Consider the following 17193-nt stretch of genomic DNA (forward strand, 5'->3'; position numbering starts at 1 on the left):
AGAGGCACAATCGACCGACTGACGCCGAGGGAGGAGAACATTCACTTGTTGTTTGTTTTTGTTTGTCCGGCCACCCAGCCAGCCAGAATCAGGTTTCGCCTAGCTTCTTCCCGTCTTTGCAATCATCCCCCGGAGCTATCCATCTTCTCTCAAACTCGGGGGGCCCTTTGAAGAATCTTGGCTTGGGAAAGGCGTGTGGGTTACAACGGTTTCTTGTCCTTGCAAGTATCGTCCGCCTTTGTCGACTGCGAATTCACCCCCAATAATCCTTGGGTCTATGGCTTCAACGATCATGAGCACCCCCGCCCTCTCGAGTACTGCCATCCTCCGCTTCTAAGCTAGAATGCTTGTCGCTGTGTTATATCTCTCTCTTGCTTGAGTAGAGCCCTCGGCTTCCTTCGCCATGGAAGCAACCATGCAGACCGTTCCAAGTGTAAGTTTGTTGCTAGTTAGCTTTGTACTCCCCGCAAATCCAATCCACAATCACATCAAGGCAACCAAGGATCACCACCACCACACACCAGTCATCACATGGCTGCTATAGACTTTAACCTATCCCACCTATTTTCTGCCTTATCCTATACTGATCTTGGATCCCTTCAAACCCTCTTTCTTGGTGGCTTGACCAACCTCTTGCCTGTTGCAGCAATAAGCGGTAATTAACTGTGTTTATCCATTCAGCTTATTGGAACTGGTACTGCTATCGCCGCAGCGGCCACTGGTTTGGTGTTTGGCCAACCCACCACTGAACCAAATACCTTCTCTCCTTCGACTCGACGTCTCTCCCATTCCAGACGAGTCTCTATAGACCGCGACCCAAGCGCACAGTCGCCATCGCTTGGCAACTTTGCTTCCTCACGGCCCGCCACGAGCAACGCCGCTGCTGTATTCGGCGCTTCCCACCATCACACTCTCCCGCGCCCAGTTACCGCCTCGAGGCCTCCCCTCTCCCGTTATCAGCGACCGCCTATGCCCCAGACGCAGTCGACTCCCCCACAGCTTAACAGCAGGCAGTCGTCACTCGTGAGGCGCTCCGAATCTCCAGCTATTATCCCCGAGTCTCGAGACTCAATATCCTCCAATGGATCTTGGATAAGGCGCTTCTCTGTTCGCCCGTTGTCCCGCCACGAAAGCACAAGGTCGAGTGTTGGCCCGGACGCGCCCTCTATCTTCTCTCACGGCTCAGCTGCCCCGATATTGCGCGGTTCTCCAGCACCGAATCTCCCTCCTAACAAGCTCGTTAAACGATCTACATCAAACCACATCGGCCCCGACCCTTTGCCAGGACGACGACGTGCGAAATCTCACCTACAAATTCTACCCACCCTACGCCGACCTGCTACGAGCCACCAGAGGTCCGCGACTCTTCAGCAATTCCGACCAGATTCCCCTGCGGTGTTCACACCAACAGACTCAAACAACGTATCATTTGACGATCAGGCACGACCCCACGAGTTCCTCGACTCATCCTCAATCAGAACCCCCACCAGATCGACATCTATTAGAAGCGGATGGAAATCGTATTTTCACTCTAAGAGGTTCAGCATTAGCGGACGTATAGGCTCGAGTAGGCTAGGTGAGTTGAGTCCACATGCTCGAGCCGTCTCTTTAAAGCGCATTCGTACCGATATCAACGAGCGTGGTAGAGTTCATCTGGTGAAACCAAGGATGGTTTCAGCGATACCTGCCCCTCAAGGTTTACTTCCTGCTGCTCAAATCCAACCAGAAACACGTCCTCCTCAGACTGCCGAGGACGAGCCAGCTCAATCCCCCGAGACTTCACCATTTAGCACACCACAAAAATCAGTCTCAATGCCGTTCGCCTCTGGAGAAACGTGGGCGGTAAGAACGACAGGGAGCACTCAGCGTTCCAAACGTGGCGCTGAACCCAGGAGTGGGAATAAGCGACGTGTGTCCGAACCGCTTACTGGTGCGCAATCTGGCGCTGTTCCTCGAACCAATCCGGACCTGGAATTGACCCTCCCCGCTACATCAACGATATCAGACCGGCAGGGATTGTCGCTTGGTTCAGCTGCCAATATGCAGTTGAGAAGTCGCAAGAGAAACTCGTCGTCGCCGGTTCCTCCACCTCCTAGACTTGCAAACTTTCATATGGATACGTCCCGGTTAGGGTATTCTGCTGGGGTTCCCACCCATCATTATCGACCTAACCAACCCTCAGGAAGTTCTACTAGCTCCACTGCCATGTCACAACTGAGGGGACCGCATCACGACAGGGCTTCCACCATGGAGAGCTCTGAGGGTGACACCCGAGATTGTACGTCGGTGGACGATGATGACACTGAATACAAAAGCGATTGTGTGTTTGACTCACTGCGCACAATTGGCTCCGGTCGTGCCCGTGCTGTCGAGACACCGTTGGAATCCGTGTATGACGAGTCACCGCCAAGCACTGCCGGAAATGGTACAAAGACTAAGCGTTTATCTATTCATGAGATGCTTGGGCGGACCTGGGATGAGGACGACAAAATCATGGAGGAGGACGAGAATGCATCCACCCCTGTCCGCACCCTAAATCGATCTGACGTCTCGCCGCATTTCAGACTCGAGTCGAGATTTAACTCGTCGCCCTACGATATTCCAACCTCTGCGACCAAGGAGTACAGCAGGCTGTCCTTTGACGATGAGTTTGATGATGATTGGGCCAGGGATGATGAGTTCCAATGTAACCCCTTATCGCCTCCCTCTAAAGGGAGCTCGCTGAATTCCAGGGGGATCAACCCTAATGTTCGCCTCGCCCTAGCCAATATCAGCGGTAATGGCGTTGCTGATACAAACGGCCACGATACCCATAATGATCGTCCGCTCAGCTCACTCTTCGACTGGAGCGAACCACCAATGCACGAGAAATCCGATACTGGACGATTACCGCGACCGATGACTTCGTATGCTAAGCAGATGGACCCTAGAGGCGGCCGTTCTGCTAACCGCAGAGGCCCGGCCCCCGCTCACGTCCGGAGCCAGAGCGTTCCAGTCGTTCACGATGCTCCTGAAGCTTCTAAACCTACCGGAGCAAAGTACGGCACTTGGGGGATGGCGGCCAAGCCAGTCAGCGAGGATTGGGATGACGATTTCGAATTCGGCGGCAGCGGTGTTGACAACAACGACAAGGATAACAAAATATTCGCAGTTCCGGAATCGATTCGCGCAACGCAACCTAGCGTCAAGGCGCATTCTGGACATATTCGAGAATTTTCTCTTCTTGTTAACGATCTGAAGCGACTCTGCCGTCATGCCAAGGACATGGATATGCTTGAAGGATCACAAAAACATCTGTGGAAAGAGGCTGATGGTATCATTGCTCTCGCATCACCCGATGAAGAGTCGTTTGACGACGACGATGATCAGAAGTCTACCTCATCTATCAACTTCGATGCTTTCGACATCGATGAACGGTTTGGTGATGATGGTTTTGATGATCACTCCATGAACCGTCTTGACGCCGCCTTTGACGGTCGCGAACCCCCCATGTCTAAGACCACGGTGGTTCGAGAGCGACACTCCCCGCGCCGAAGGTCCGTCTTCTCTCCAGAAGACGATATCTTCGGCAACTGGCCTATAACAGAGACGCCACCATCAAATCGACCTAGTCGTCCCAGAACACCCGAAAACAAGTATAACAAGGCCAATGATGTGTCAGGAGTAGTTCGTTCTGTCATCGGGGCGATGCAGCATCGTGTTCCTGAACAGGTACCGGACAAGGGCAAGGTTCACTTTGATACCAACAGCCTTAAAGCTCTTGTTAAGAGGGCCGGTGACTTGCGGGATACACTCTCCGACATCATTCGACAGGCCGACCAGATCACAGATAGCCCCATGCGCACGCCACGAAATATACGACAACAGGAGTCAAGTCCCGCCTTCACTCGAGTGTTTGACGATCCTGGCTCGAGCCCACCCAGAAGAGTGGCGCGAAGCCGCGGCACCAATTCACTTAGAGAAGCTGCGTCCTCTGACAACTCCCCACCTTCTGGCCTACCACAAAGAATGCAGATGATGACTGTCAGCTGATGAACTTGCGCCCGGTTGCTCTCCTCTGGATGAGCGTGTACAAAATAATAATATGGAATTTCATTTGCATAGCGAAGGTCTTGGAGGCCTAGGGTTACTCGATTACACCCGCGGCAGGAGTTCATTTTGCCTACTAGTTGTCACAGGTGTTGGTGTAACTCTTCCGATTTACTCGATTCACCAGGATGCTTGATCCCAACCCTTATGCTTGAGGATCAAGATTTCAATTACCGATGGACCACAATGCCTGTAATGAGGTCAGGCCTTGGACCAGGTGCTTATTACGAGAGTCGAAGGGCACTCGACATGCCCCCAAGCAATGCTCTTAATGACTTTTACAAGTAATATGGTAGACGGAACACGAAACGCAAATGTTGCATCAGCGATGCAGGTACTCGTTCGCGCGAGTATAGCTTGCGGGGGGCTGTCAGTATTATTGACGAATTTTCTTGCGTTCTCCCCTTTGTTTTTACGAGGAAACGTGATGTTTTCGTTTTCGGTTTATTTTTTATTTATTCTTTTCCTTTGTCGTATTCTTTTGTCCCGACGTACACTCTAATGCTTTGATGATCATTCAAGGGAAAAGGAGACGACAAGCCGAGGCAATGTCAAACCAGTCTTTGAACTCGAGAGAATTCATGTCTCTTCCCTCGATGTCACAAACAGATAGTTGCCACCAAAAAGAAGTCGTCTTTGCATAGCAGAAACACCAATGGACATACAAGAGTCAACTGTAACGAGGAGATCAAGAAGAAGAGCAGCATGTCAGGGATGTCAAGGCTGTTGCTTAGGATACATACAGGTTCGGACAGGGCAAAAAAAAGGCATATGGAGAAAAGGAAAGAAGAGCGAGCAAAGGGTGTTTGTATGTGCTTTTTTTTTAAACATGCATTGAAGGAGGCGTATATTTGTAGCCCTAGCCTGGCCTGTTCTTGTTATGACGCATGCATGCATGGATAGAGGTTATAACGGACATGATGATTCACTGCCTATTCTCTTCTCGTCTGTATCCCGGTGACTGGCATGATTCGTATTACTCTGCTCATCTGAGAGTGTGAAGTGGGCCATGTGTATTTGGCCAGCCAGCTTAGGACTGGATTGCAATTGTCTATGTTGGCAGCTAGCCTTGACACTTGCAGCAACCATCCCATCAATTTCTAGCAGCCAAAAAGAACAGCCCTGGCATGATTCTCTACGTTACCTCCCGCGATGGTTGGGTCATGACATGTTTCGTTCACAGTATCAGGCTAATCACAATAGATGGCCTTACAGTATAAACATGGCATGAGCGAAGTCAAGTCAACGTTAGTGGAATAGTCTTCATTCATTCACTTTAGGCACATTGAAATTGGAGGTTGTCTGGTATGATTTTGATCAATTTATCATTCGATATCGAATGCGTCAGAGACGTTTTGAGGCACAGGTTGACTGTGCTGTGTATGCTAATCATACGCTAGGCGTGAGCAAGAGAAGATGCTATGCACGCAAAAAGATACAAGATGCCTTGCGATGGGTGTACGTGAGCCCGCATCATATTCCAACGCCAGTAAAACAAGAGAAAATTCATCCAAAGCAACGCTCGCAATCCGTTTCGACCCAACTGCCATGCTACTGCAGGTTGAGAATGTTATACCAATCAATCGCTTTATATCTGTTATTTTGTTTTTGTTTGCAAAACCCATGTCCGAGAAAATCTGGTGATCGTAACGTCATGTCATACAACCTGGAAACCCGTAACCCCACGGGGTTGTCTGTCATTCCTGTTGTTCGCCAATGCAGATGCAGGGGTCCGTGGTTTACCACAGCTGCACGAATGACAGTCCCTTTCGCAGGGACCTGTCCATCCAGGATCCATCTTCGCGGCCAGGAGACTGAGGCTGGGCCCAGAGCGCCTGCGTACTGAAGTCGCGAGGAGTCTCGCTTGCGCCAGGGAGGAAAGCAGACGAGGAAGAGCCAGGGTACATAGGCATGGGGGGACGGGCCTTCTGGGTGCGACCACGCTGGGAAGTACCAGACTCGGAATACACTTGGTCGAATTCGCTCTTTGTAGGGGTCAATTCGAGGAAGCGGTTGTTCATGGGCTTCCAGAGTTCATCCGAGGCGATAACAGGCTCGTCATCAGCCTCAGGCTTTGACCAGAGCTGGTAGGAGCCTTCGGTATCGATTTCCAGGGTCTTGCCAGATCCCAGCTTGATGGCCTCGTCGAGAGCAGCGAGCCACTCTGCAGGAGTCGCGGCAGGGTGGGACCTCTCGGACTTGATGGAAGAGGTTCTGGTAAGAGCAGGTACAGACATGATATATTCGTCATCAGAGAAGGATGCAACCGAGGTTGCTCTCGGCCTGACTGTGGAGAGAGCGAGCCAGTTGACTTCGCTAACATCCTTGCACGACGTGTGCACGGACCAGAGGCTATCTGAGGTGAGCACCGGCAGAGATTGCTGCGAGATGCGTTGCTTGGGCCGTGTGTCAAGCGCTGCGGGGCTTGCGGAGGTAGTGCGGAAGGTGTTGCGGCGATGATTCAGGCTGAATAGGCCCTCCAAGACCAGTGAATCGATTTCACGCTGCAGCTTGACAGCAGCAGCGTTAGCCTTGGAGTCCCAGAGAGGAGCCATGTTCCAGAGATGGGTAAATCCAAAGTCGGGGAATGCCTCAAGAGCTCTTCGGGGGGAGCGTTCCATTCCTTGGGCAGCAGGTGCCATTTTTGTTGTGCGGTAGTTGGCGCGGCGGTGGCTGAGGCTGAAAAGGCCAACAGGCTCTTCGTCTTCAACAACGGCGGGAAGAGGCTCCCACAATCCAAAGTTGGCCACGGACATCGCCTTATCGCTGGGCGTGGAAGGTTCGGAGCCGCTGACCGAAGTTGCGGAGCTTGATCCGCTCCAGAGACCATCCTCGGAGGGGGTTTCGGAAATAACGGGTTCGGCGGGGGCCCACAGAGATGTGCTGTAAACAGTTGCAGGTTCGGCCTCTCTAGGCTTTACTCGGCTGGCATCGTCTTGGACGATAAGATAAGTTGCCCAGGTCTCCGCATCAGGCTGGGGAAGACCATAAGAAATCTTTGTGTTGACGGGAGAGTGAGTCCACATGCCAGGCAGAGGCTGCTTGGTTCCCCAAAGTCCGAAGTTGTTGAATTCAGCCTTCTTTGCTGGTGCAGTCCAGAGAGAGTTGCTCTTGATAGAAGGCATGCCGGCCTTTACAGGTACGAGGCGTACAGCCTCACCGGTGGGCAGGTATGAGTTCCAAGTGGCACTGTCGGGTTGAGGAAGTCCTTGGTTGGGACGAGTGACGGGAGTACTGGGAGTCCAAAGAGCCATGGAAGATTTGGTTGTAGCTGTTGTTGATTGTTGGAGGGATGAAAATTGAGAAGGAAGAGAAGAAGAGGATGGCTCAGGATATTCCAAGTTAATAACCAAGGTCTGCTGTCGGCCTGTCGGGGTCTCGGATTTGTAGATGACGAGCGGATTTGGCTGAAGCGGGCTCGGAGAGACAGCGTCGTAACTTTGATTTTCAGGCTTAGAAATTGGAATGGAACCCTCCAAGAAGCGGAACAGAAGCACAGGCGCTGACGGGTGCCCTGCGCTTGGAGCGCCACGGGACTTGGACTCCCTGTCAGTGCAGGGCTCTTCATCCGCATGAGGAGAATTGAGGACTCTGATTGGTGCGCCAGGTGAAGCTTGGTCCATGTCCATCAATAAGCAGTGAGCCATCTGCGGCACAGGCATGCTTATTGATGCAATCTGCTGCGGCTGCCGACGGTCTGGGACCCTAATTCGAGTTTTTCCCTCTCGGAGATCAAAATCCGTAGGCGTCATTGTCGGTGTTGTAGTGGGGGTAACTGCGCTAGTATCGGCTTTTATAGTCCAATCTCCAGTTTGTTCAATGTCGTGCTCAACTTGTGTGCGGAGACTTGTCCGTTGATTGGCTTTGTCATCGTTCACATCGCCGCTGCCGCTGCTGCTGTGCTCTTCTTCTTCACACCCACTTGCATTTGTCACTGGCTCATGCTCCAAGCTCTTGAAATGCTTCAAAAACATGGGTTCTGCTTCTGCTTCTGATTCTGAGCCAGAGTTAATGTCGTCGCTGTAAATAAAATTAATCAGCCTCACTTTTTCCCCAAAATAATAGTAATTAGAGCTGCCAAGGCTCACACTTACCCATACTCAGACTCTGATCGAGACTCTATTTCGTCCTCGTGAGATGCATGCGTTTTACCTTGTGGGGCATCCTGGAGCCATTTATCCGTCGTTGACTGGGCCACAGATACAGGCTCAACGCGCTCAAACATATCCTCGTCGTCGCTGTCGTACGTTTCGCTCGAATCGTAATAGTCTCCATCATCCTGCTCGTAGTCGTCCATGTCAAATTGCGAAACGTTGCTCTGACCCCCATCAAGCGCACCAGCCTGATAGATCATCTCAGACACGCTCATTGTTGACAATGGCCAGGGGTTCACTGTCGCACTATCTGATCGATCACCCCATGGGAACTGGAAAATCCCAAGTGTGCCGCGCTTATCAGGCAGTGGTTTGGGGCTCTCCAGAATATCTGGCAACAATGTGACACGTCTGATGCGTCGAGGGGGGTTGCGGATTGGCTTTGCCTGCTGCTGCTGGGATTCAACTTCCAACACTTGGGATTTAGCCTGAGATGTTGGCTGCCATAGTCCATTATCTGATGATGTTGGCTTGGATTCAGACTTCTCCCACAGTCTTGAACTTCCAATTACGAGCGGCTTCAGATCCTTCCTCACGGGGCCACGTTTCGATGGTCCTGGGATCTCCTCTAGCACGAAATCTCCGGCAGGTCTGGAAGCCGGGGTCCAGAGTGACAGCGTTGTGGTGCTGGTAGCGACACCGTCCGCGGAGATTGTGGGGCGCCAAAGAAGCATGGCCTCCTTAGCAGGAGTGTTCTGAACCTGACCAATCAGAGCATCCAGAGCATCATCATCGTATTCGCTCTCTTCATCAGTGTCTGGAGGGGTAGGAGTACCTAAGGGGGCTGTAAACCTGGGGTAGGTAGAGCTAGGCATGCGCTTTGCGTTGGCTTTCAGGTCGGTCTGAGGAAACAGGGCGAGAAGATCGTAGTCCGCATCTAATTCACCGCGCTGGACGAGCCTTGACCCACGGACAGTTGACTGGCGCGCACTTCCATACCCATACCGCGAATCTCGGCTATGCGGCGATCCCACTGTAGACAGCGAATCACGCGCCAACATGGTATGGCGAATCGTCTGCCATTGGTGTTCCTGCTGATTGAGTTCCAGTTCCAGGTTTGTCAAAAGCGCTAGTCTATCATTCTCCGTTATCTGATAAGATGCATGCGGAGAAGCAGAATCTTGTTTGTTGTTAGAATTGCTCATTATCACACCCAATCAATGCCATCTTCACTTACAATTCTGAGTAACTTCCTCCACGCTTACACTGTCGTCGGTTTCTACAGGTGATGGCTCAACATACATGTTGTCAGGCCGGCGGAGAACAAGTGGTGCTGGCGGCACACTCCGACGTAGTCTCGTCGAGTATCCCCTTGCTGAAAATGTTGGACGCACATCCCCCACCTTGACTTCAAGGTCCTCGGCACGTCGCAGCTCCGATCCAACTCCGACATTAGCATTGGCAGATGGCTTGTGCCTAGCCAGGGGTGTCTGGTGGCTCTCCTCTCTGAACGGCAATGTGGTATCCGCAACACCGAGTCGGCTCCGCTGTTGACTTTTCGGCGTAACAGTCACCGTCAATGCCCGTTGTAGGTGAACTTGCATCGCAGGTGAGCGGACATCAGCCATGTCCATTGTCATATCATCATCTCGAACCGTAGAAGGAGTGAGCGCACTCAAGTCCTCAATTGGTAGGATAGGTGACGACCGTCGTCCGTACCTGCTCGCTAGGTCTTGTTTCCAACACGGGCTTGTCTCTGATCCTGGCTCTCTAGGTAGATTAATGGTCGTAGTCTTAACGCTCTCCCGAGATTGTGTAGGCGTCTTGGCTGAGTTGAGGCTTTCTGGCGTCCTTAGGAACGTTGCCGACGCGTCGCCGTGGTCGATCTTTGGCTTGGCTTCGCTGAGCTTTGGCATCGGGGGCATCGGTTCGAGGTCAGCTGCTAGTATCGGGAGCGAGCCCATCGACCGTGATCGTCGCCTCGTATTGCGGTTGCTTGTTGTATCATTCTGTGTTGGTACATTGGCCGCAAGGACATTAGCAAACTCATTGAGTCGAGATAGATCATAATCGATAGCTGCCGGTGTGTCGAGTGGCTGCCTGGATCGATCGGCGCCGAGCGATAACGACCGCTTGTGGTTCTGGAGATTTGGAGATCCTCCAGTTGGGAAAAGAGCACGGTCAATGTTCGATTTCCTGGGGATGGGTCGGGGTCTGTGAACCACAGAAAGGGTTCGTGCAGAATCTTCCCTCTTACTCAGGATTTCCTTCGCGTTACTCCTAGGTATGGCAGCCAACGGTGCGGACTTGGGGGCCTGGTGCTTCACCGAGTGATTCGGATGCAATGCCTGTGCCTTCACAGGCAGAGAAAAGTTGACGATGTTCTCTTCCGTGGTTTTAGGAGTTTGTGCCTGAGATTTCACTGGAGTCGAGACCGAACGAGGAGAGCGTGGGAAGAGAGAGAAAGCTGGCGATAGGAGACGTTGGGGCGACTGTCGGGGAGACTGTTGAGGGGACTGCTGAGGTGATTGTCGGGGTGAGCGTCGGCGAACTCCCTCCATCCCAGGCGACAGGAAAGCTGATGTGGTGGCTGCGATTTCGGGTTCTGTTGATGGTTTCGCAGTTTCGCCCAAGTCCAGTCGTGGAGCAGCTCGGTTGTCTCCATTCTCCAACATTGCCCTTTCGTCCACGCTAGATCCTGAACTCCAACTATTCACCATCGTCTGCTCGGTCATCGCTTGCTGTACTTGGATCGGTTCTGTAGGAAATGGCGGTTCTTGAGTTTTCGGCAGGGGGAACAGTTGACCCAACACGGGAACACCACCCATTCCAATATTCGCTTGTCCAGCGGCAGGCATCGAAATATTAGGTAGTCGCTCGGATTCTGTAGCAACTGGTAGAGGCTTTGACATTCCTGTAAAGTCGCCCCTTGTTGTTGTCGCGAAGTCATCTCGATAATCGGAACCGCCTTGTATTTCGGTAGTGTACATCTGTCGGGTATCAAAGCCCCGCGAAGCATCAAAGTCGGACACATTTGGCGATTGAACGGGTTTGGGTGTTTCGCGAAACAACCGATGATGGAAGGAAGTGAGAAGACCTATAGAGTCAGTTTAGTTCTTTGGTTTACGGGTTCATACATACCAATCAAGATCAAGAGACCGACCGCGGGCACAGTCGTTCGTAGAACTATAGGCATTGGCCCAATGCTCAGCATCAGAGGGGCGCTGGTCTAGACAGGGTTAGCTATATGTATTAGATCTACATTCATTCAACTTACTCCTGTCCAGATGATGAAACCCAAGACAATAACTGCAACCGCACGAGACTGGTTGGAAGTAATAGCTCCCTTTTGATTTTCAGAGTATACCCCGCGGGATATGACTCTAATGAGGAGGAATGCCATGAAAGCAGTGTCTGTGACAGAGACTGTGATTCCAACCGGTAGAACCGCAGTCATCGTCACGCAGACAGTCTCGAGCTGTGGGCGCTGAAAGCCTACGAAGATGCCTCCGAGGACAAGTCGCAACACGACAAGTCCTTGCATGATGCCAACCTCAGTGAGGGAGACAAGGCTGAACGCACTGAAGGTCCATAGTAAACTTTGTTGCATACATACTCGGGCAAACTGGTCGAATGTTGATGCAAAGACAATCATAACCTGGCAGCTCGAGGTCGAGTCGGTATTAAGTAAGAAGGCGCCAAATTGTAATTGGGCCCAAAGGGCTGAGGAAATAAGGAAAGCAATGAGGGCCAGCCTCGGTGCATCTCGGGTGATCTTGGAGGTACGCTTGTTGAGAAAAAAGATAGCAGCGGTACCAGCGTGTGCGACCAAGCCGCTGTTGTTTTGTTATTATATTGGTTCTTTGGTGTAATTGAATGAATGGCTTACAAGGTAAAGGCCGCGATTAAGGCCTGACGGGTAGAGTCCGTCATGAAGACAACATTAGTATTAGAAACGAGTGTGTGGGAAAATTGATACTAGGAAAAGGAGAGTAAGGGGGGGAAGGAAAACAGAAAAGAGAAAAGGTAAAGACGAATGCGTTCTTGGATCAACCAAGACACCAAATCTACAATACTTTAGCAGTATGTGAGATTAGAAGGGAATGAGGGCGGAAAGAGGGAAAGGAAAGAGAGAATGAAATGCGATGCAACAATGGGGAAGGTCATCAAAATCTTTGACAGACGGACATGGCCACTTGAGAGGCAGAGGCATAGAAAGAGACAGAGTTGCACTTGCAACGGATATCGAGTTTCAGAGGATAGTCTTGGGTCAAACTGGCTTTGTTCGAGCCGACTCGCGTATACGTTTGTTTGGTGGCGCAAGACGTATCATGATTGGGTAGAATTGGGAATATCGTGATGTTTCGTCGAGATCCGACGTAGCATATCTGGTTATGAAACTCGACATGTCGGAGACGGCGGCTCTTACGGCTAGACTGAGACGATGTGACCAGGCCTGGTAGGTGTTTGATACAAGACGATCCACTGAAGAAGTATATTAGAACGGAAGCTGAAAGGCACACTGATGCCGCATGACAAGAATAGCAGAGGCGAGATTTGCTATTGCTATAACAGCGAGGTGATATGGATGGTCCCGTGGATCTGATTAAGCGGAAACGGTTCCCAACTTGGAAGGCAAACCAGGTTGGTGAAACAGGACGATGGAGTTTTTGACGGTGGGAATAAGGCCATATTTTCAAACAACTGGTTCGATTGAAGGGAGATGCCGTTAATAAAGGGAAAAGAAATAAATAAAAGAGAAGAAAGTCATTCTTCTTGATCAGATGAATTAACGTGACAGACACTCTCTCGGACAGTGACCGAGAGAAGAGATGGCGGGGCAAAGGAAGAGATGCTGTTGGCTGACAGTGACGACAATCAGGTTCACAGGCACCCTGGGCCTAACTGTCATGATGGTCATATTACCGAGGATATTGAATATCTACCTACCTGCCTACCTAGTCAGGTAGGTGAGTAACCAGGTAGGTTGACGGAATAATATCAATGGTAATGGTAGGAAATTTAGAATTGGACAAGGCGGACATTACCTAAATTCTATATATTCTCGGGGCCTTCAAGTCATGTGGAGCCTCAACTTGTACCCAACCCGAACGCGCCCGAGTAATGACAAGGAACGGGAGGAGAACTGGAGACTTTTTTTTCCTAAAGCGAACTAGCCACAGGCACTTGAGATGCAGCCAATTCTTACTCTACATGATACCCCGGATTTGAGTAATAACCTTACCCAACGCCCAAATTCTAATGTGTGTGTTCTCATAGGCTTGAACTCAAGAATTAATTAAATGATACTCGTAGAGCCTCTGTCTATAAGCCAAACGCTCAACATGCATGTTGCTTTGTTTAGGTAAAATAGTAATTGTCGTTACACAACCCAGCAGCAAAACCGTTGATCTACAATGGTTGATCACCGTAGCATTGCCAAAAACCCAGTCAACATCCCCAATCAACTCGGTGTAACCGCACAATCCAATCAATTAGCACGTAATGATTTGTTCTGCATAAACATAATCATCGCATGCTGAGCCATCACTTTTGGACATTTACCTGATCCACTAATTCAAGTTTGAAATTAACCACCACGGGCTGAACATATATCACTGGAGTAACAAGCACAATAAAAAATTGATAGAAAACAATGAGTAAAACGAGTAAAATAAGAAACTAAAATGTAGAAGAAAAAACAAATAAATAGACAAACAGGTTCAATTCTAAGCAATTCGACATATGCAAAACCACCACAATGGCTCGCTTTATTTTGAATACACTTACCCTAGAAAGACTAAGAGCACCATCTAAGACCTCGATGGTTACGGCCTCTAGCCTCTACACCACCCATCATAAACTCAAACATCCCATGGCAGCCTTTCCCCATCATGTTTTGATCTACAACCTCTACCTGTATGCTTGTGTCTTGACCCTGGGAGGTGTTGGTGCCGACAAGACATGTTCGTCAATGCCGTGCCACCTTCTACTTTTGGAAACCCATATTCGCTACACCGTTATTCTCAAAATTAAAACTGCTCCCGACAACGCCAAGATACCCATAGGTGGCACGACGACCGGAGAACTTGGGGCGTCAATTACATAGTTCATGACAAAGTTTGGACAAGGGGTTTGCCACTTCATATGGACGGCTGTAGAAGAAGCCGTGGCTAGGGTTGGGATGCCAAGCTACTTGGCAGAATTCTCAAACGGCATGCCCACGGATAGCAAAAAGTATACCATAAAGGCTATAACGGATGCAAAAATGGTTACCAGTCGGGCTGGAACAAGTGACTGTAAAATTGTCTATTTATGTAATGATGGCCAAGACGATATATCCACAGGATACCCTTGATATCCAAGACAGGGCAAATATATACATAACGGTACAGAGTATGTGCAGAGCAGATGAGACCAGTTTACCATTGTTCCCAGATCTTACCAGGAAGCACCTCGCGCATAATGTTCCAGTGCCCAGCAGCGCTAGACTGGTGCCACTTGGTCACCTTGCTGGTGTCGTTCTTGGCGAGGACATCTGTGCCTTCATCATCGAGGAAGACCTGCTCCTTGATCTCGTGCTTGGGCAACAACAAGTTTCGGCGGACCTGGCTGTTGAGAAAGTCACTGGTGCTGGGACGGCGGAACTTGATGTCTCCGGGAGTCTTGCGGCAGAAGATGACCATGTTGGTGAAGTCGCTCCCCCACTTCTCAACGTTCTTCTCGTCACGAGGGTGCTCACGGAAGGTTCTGCACGAGGGGAAGACCTGCTTGATGGTGCGGTAGACGAGCGCGGGAGTAGGAAGACCAAAATCACCAGCGTAGTTCTGAAGGGACATGTTAGTAGATGATCACAATACCGATATTCGAATAACCTACGATAGCAATAACTCCGTCAGGCTTCAACAAGTCGCCTAAACCCTGCAGAAACTCGAGGGTGAAGAGGTCAACAGGCTCAGCACCGCCAGTAAACACATCATGGACGATGTAGTCAAAAGTCTTGGATTGCTTGACCAGATCAGCAGTGTACGAGACCGCGTCGTGAACGGCAGCGGGGTTGTTCTCGCGGAGGTCAAAGTATTTCTGAGCAAACTCATGAACAACAGGGTCAATCTCAACAATAGTAGTATCGATACCATGTCTGACAAAGGCAGAAGGCGTGGTTCCGATACCAAGCCCGCTATATCGTGTTAGTGAGTTGCGGAAGAAGAAAAACTGAGTAGTCACCTACATGTTGAGAGCGCTGGCTTCATTGTCAGCCAGTGGAGTCTCCCGCTCAACAAGACGAACAGCCTCGAGCATGACAAAAACACCATAGATAGGCTCAGACACCTTTCGGCCGCCAACACGGACCCATTGACCTCCAAGAAGACTGTGGTCACATCGCATCAGACGGTAACCCATTTCCAAGCTCTCAATAACTGAGACGTAGCCAGTCAATGACTCGCGGCGGTCTAGAAGAGTCCAGTTCTGAGCCTGGAGTGTGTTGTTGAGAGACTCTGTGGCCATGGGTGTCATGACATGCGTGTTCAGAACTGCAGTATGCAACAGCGCAGGAATGGCCAGAACAAGGTACTTGGATGGTGCCATGAGAGCGTATACGGCTCCCACAACAAGTTCCAAACCAACACGAGTAAGCACAAAGGTGCTGCCAATAACACCCTGAAGCTTGTCCATTGACGTGTTCTCAGACAGTCTGAACAAAGACCAAGAGACGATTCCAGGCGCTGCATCGGCGAAAAACTTGGGGAGAACACTCAGATTCGCGTCCTCAAGAATATCAGCAACGGAAGCCGCTGAAGCAATAGCCAAGGGGAATATAGTGAGACCCTCGATGAGAAGAGGGCCCCACCAATTGCCAAGGCGATCAGTGAAGCAACCCATGAGAAACTGAACAGCCGGGATGTTCAGCGCGATAAGCGGAAGAAGCTGCATCGTCGACAGAGGAAGATACATGTTGAGGATCAAATTACCTGCCCAGCCGATGAAGCAGGCGACCTTGAGAGCAGTCGAGTGCGTGACTGCAGCGGGAATGGAGCCATAGATAGGGGACAAGCTAAGTTGCGACGCGCTCGAGGCGACGCCCAACAAGCCCAGGAGCATCAGTGTCTTGAAGTATACAACAGCCTGTCGAGTAGCACGCTTCGCAAAAGTATTCTCCTTGGCCTTTGCCGCAAGGTCCTTGAGTTCCTTCTCAAACCGTTCGGGAGTGAAGCCCTCAGGCGCGCCAGTCGCCTTGGCCAATTGGCCTTCCTTTTGGGAAGCCATTGAGAGTTAAGGGATAGATTGAACGTAAAAGAATGTACAAATAAGAAGAGTATAAGAATGAATAAACGCGAACGATCCGGTCTTGCGGTTCAAATGGCCTGCACCTGAAGCTCGTAGACGTATAACTGTTTGTTGCAGATGAGACAAACTCAAGGTTGACGTGGCGGGTAATTAGTCTTTTTCTTTATTTCTAGGCGGTGGCTAGTGCTGTGGCTACAGGTATAAATGTGGGACAACGATTGAAGAGCGTTGAAAGATAAACCGTAACTATAAGTGTATCTCGATATCTAGAACGACAAACAAGTGTTTCTTCAGGGTTCATCATGTCGGTAGATATGATATCATTAGATCAGTTGTTCTTCTTCCCCTGCATGGCTTAAGAACGGTTCCGAACAGCTATTGACAAGGGAAGCCTTCACTGGAACAAAACCTATCATAGTCACCATGTATCTCTGAGACGCGATATCACAAAGGGATCCCCAAGGAAAATTTATAAAATGCTGCTCATCTTTTGGCCAGCAAAATACTTTCATGAATCTAGTACTACTGCAAGAAAAGACGACATTGTAATTTTCCAGAGTAAAAAGTAAAGACGACAATTGAAGAACTTCTTCACAAGTAATGCCATTTCTCGTATTATACGTAACTCATAACAATCCATTCTAAGTAGACCATGTTGAACTAATTTCGCACAACACAAAAATCTCCATGCTTGAATCTCATATGCGCTTACATGCCATCC

General features: G+C 50.2%; 4 protein-coding genes across 4 annotated transcripts; 2 read left to right on the top strand and 2 right to left on the bottom strand.

The window, feature by feature from the left end:
• Nucleotides 1–403: 403 nt before the first annotated feature.
• EDB82DRAFT_478469 (uncharacterized protein) lies at nucleotides 404–4032 on the top strand (the record flags this gene model as incomplete). The annotated part of the gene is made up of 2 exons (XM_025728548.1): nucleotides 404–433; nucleotides 682–4032. 2 exons carry the CDS (start codon nucleotides 404–406, stop codon nucleotides 4030–4032), a joined length of 3381 nt encoding a protein of 1126 aa, XP_025582904.1.
• A 1001-nt stretch (nucleotides 4033–5033) lies between these two features.
• Nucleotides 5034–5441, top strand: EDB82DRAFT_509075 (uncharacterized protein). The gene has a single exon (XM_065608811.1). It carries the CDS (start codon nucleotides 5099–5101, stop codon nucleotides 5318–5320), a length of 222 nt encoding a protein of 73 aa, XP_065464179.1. The 5' UTR covers nucleotides 5034–5098; the 3' UTR covers nucleotides 5321–5441.
• Nucleotides 5442–5828: 387 nt separating this feature from the next.
• EDB82DRAFT_478470 (uncharacterized protein) lies at nucleotides 5829–12116 on the bottom strand (the record flags this gene model as incomplete). The annotated part of the gene is made up of 6 exons (XM_025728549.1): nucleotides 5829–8109; nucleotides 8184–9363; nucleotides 9421–11280; nucleotides 11325–11412; nucleotides 11461–12019; nucleotides 12073–12116. 6 exons carry the CDS (start codon nucleotides 12114–12116, stop codon nucleotides 5829–5831), a joined length of 6012 nt encoding a protein of 2003 aa, XP_025582905.1.
• A 2489-nt stretch (nucleotides 12117–14605) lies between these two features.
• Nucleotides 14606–16451, bottom strand: EDB82DRAFT_432927 (S-adenosyl-L-methionine-dependent methyltransferase; the record flags this gene model as incomplete). Its single annotated transcript, XM_025728551.1, has 3 exons — nucleotides 14606–15010; nucleotides 15063–15363; nucleotides 15415–16451. The coding sequence occupies 3 exons, from the start codon at nucleotides 16449–16451 to the stop codon at nucleotides 14606–14608; spliced, it is 1743 nt and encodes a 580-aa protein (XP_025582907.1).
• Between the last annotated feature and the right edge of the window lie 742 nt (nucleotides 16452–17193).

Source organism: Fusarium venenatum, assembly GCF_020744135.1.
Source record: "Fusarium venenatum strain MPI-CAGE-CH-0201 chromosome Unknown EDB82scaffold_3, whole genome shotgun sequence".
In the NCBI taxonomy this organism is placed as follows: Eukaryota; Fungi; Ascomycota; class Sordariomycetes; order Hypocreales; family Nectriaceae; genus Fusarium; species Fusarium venenatum.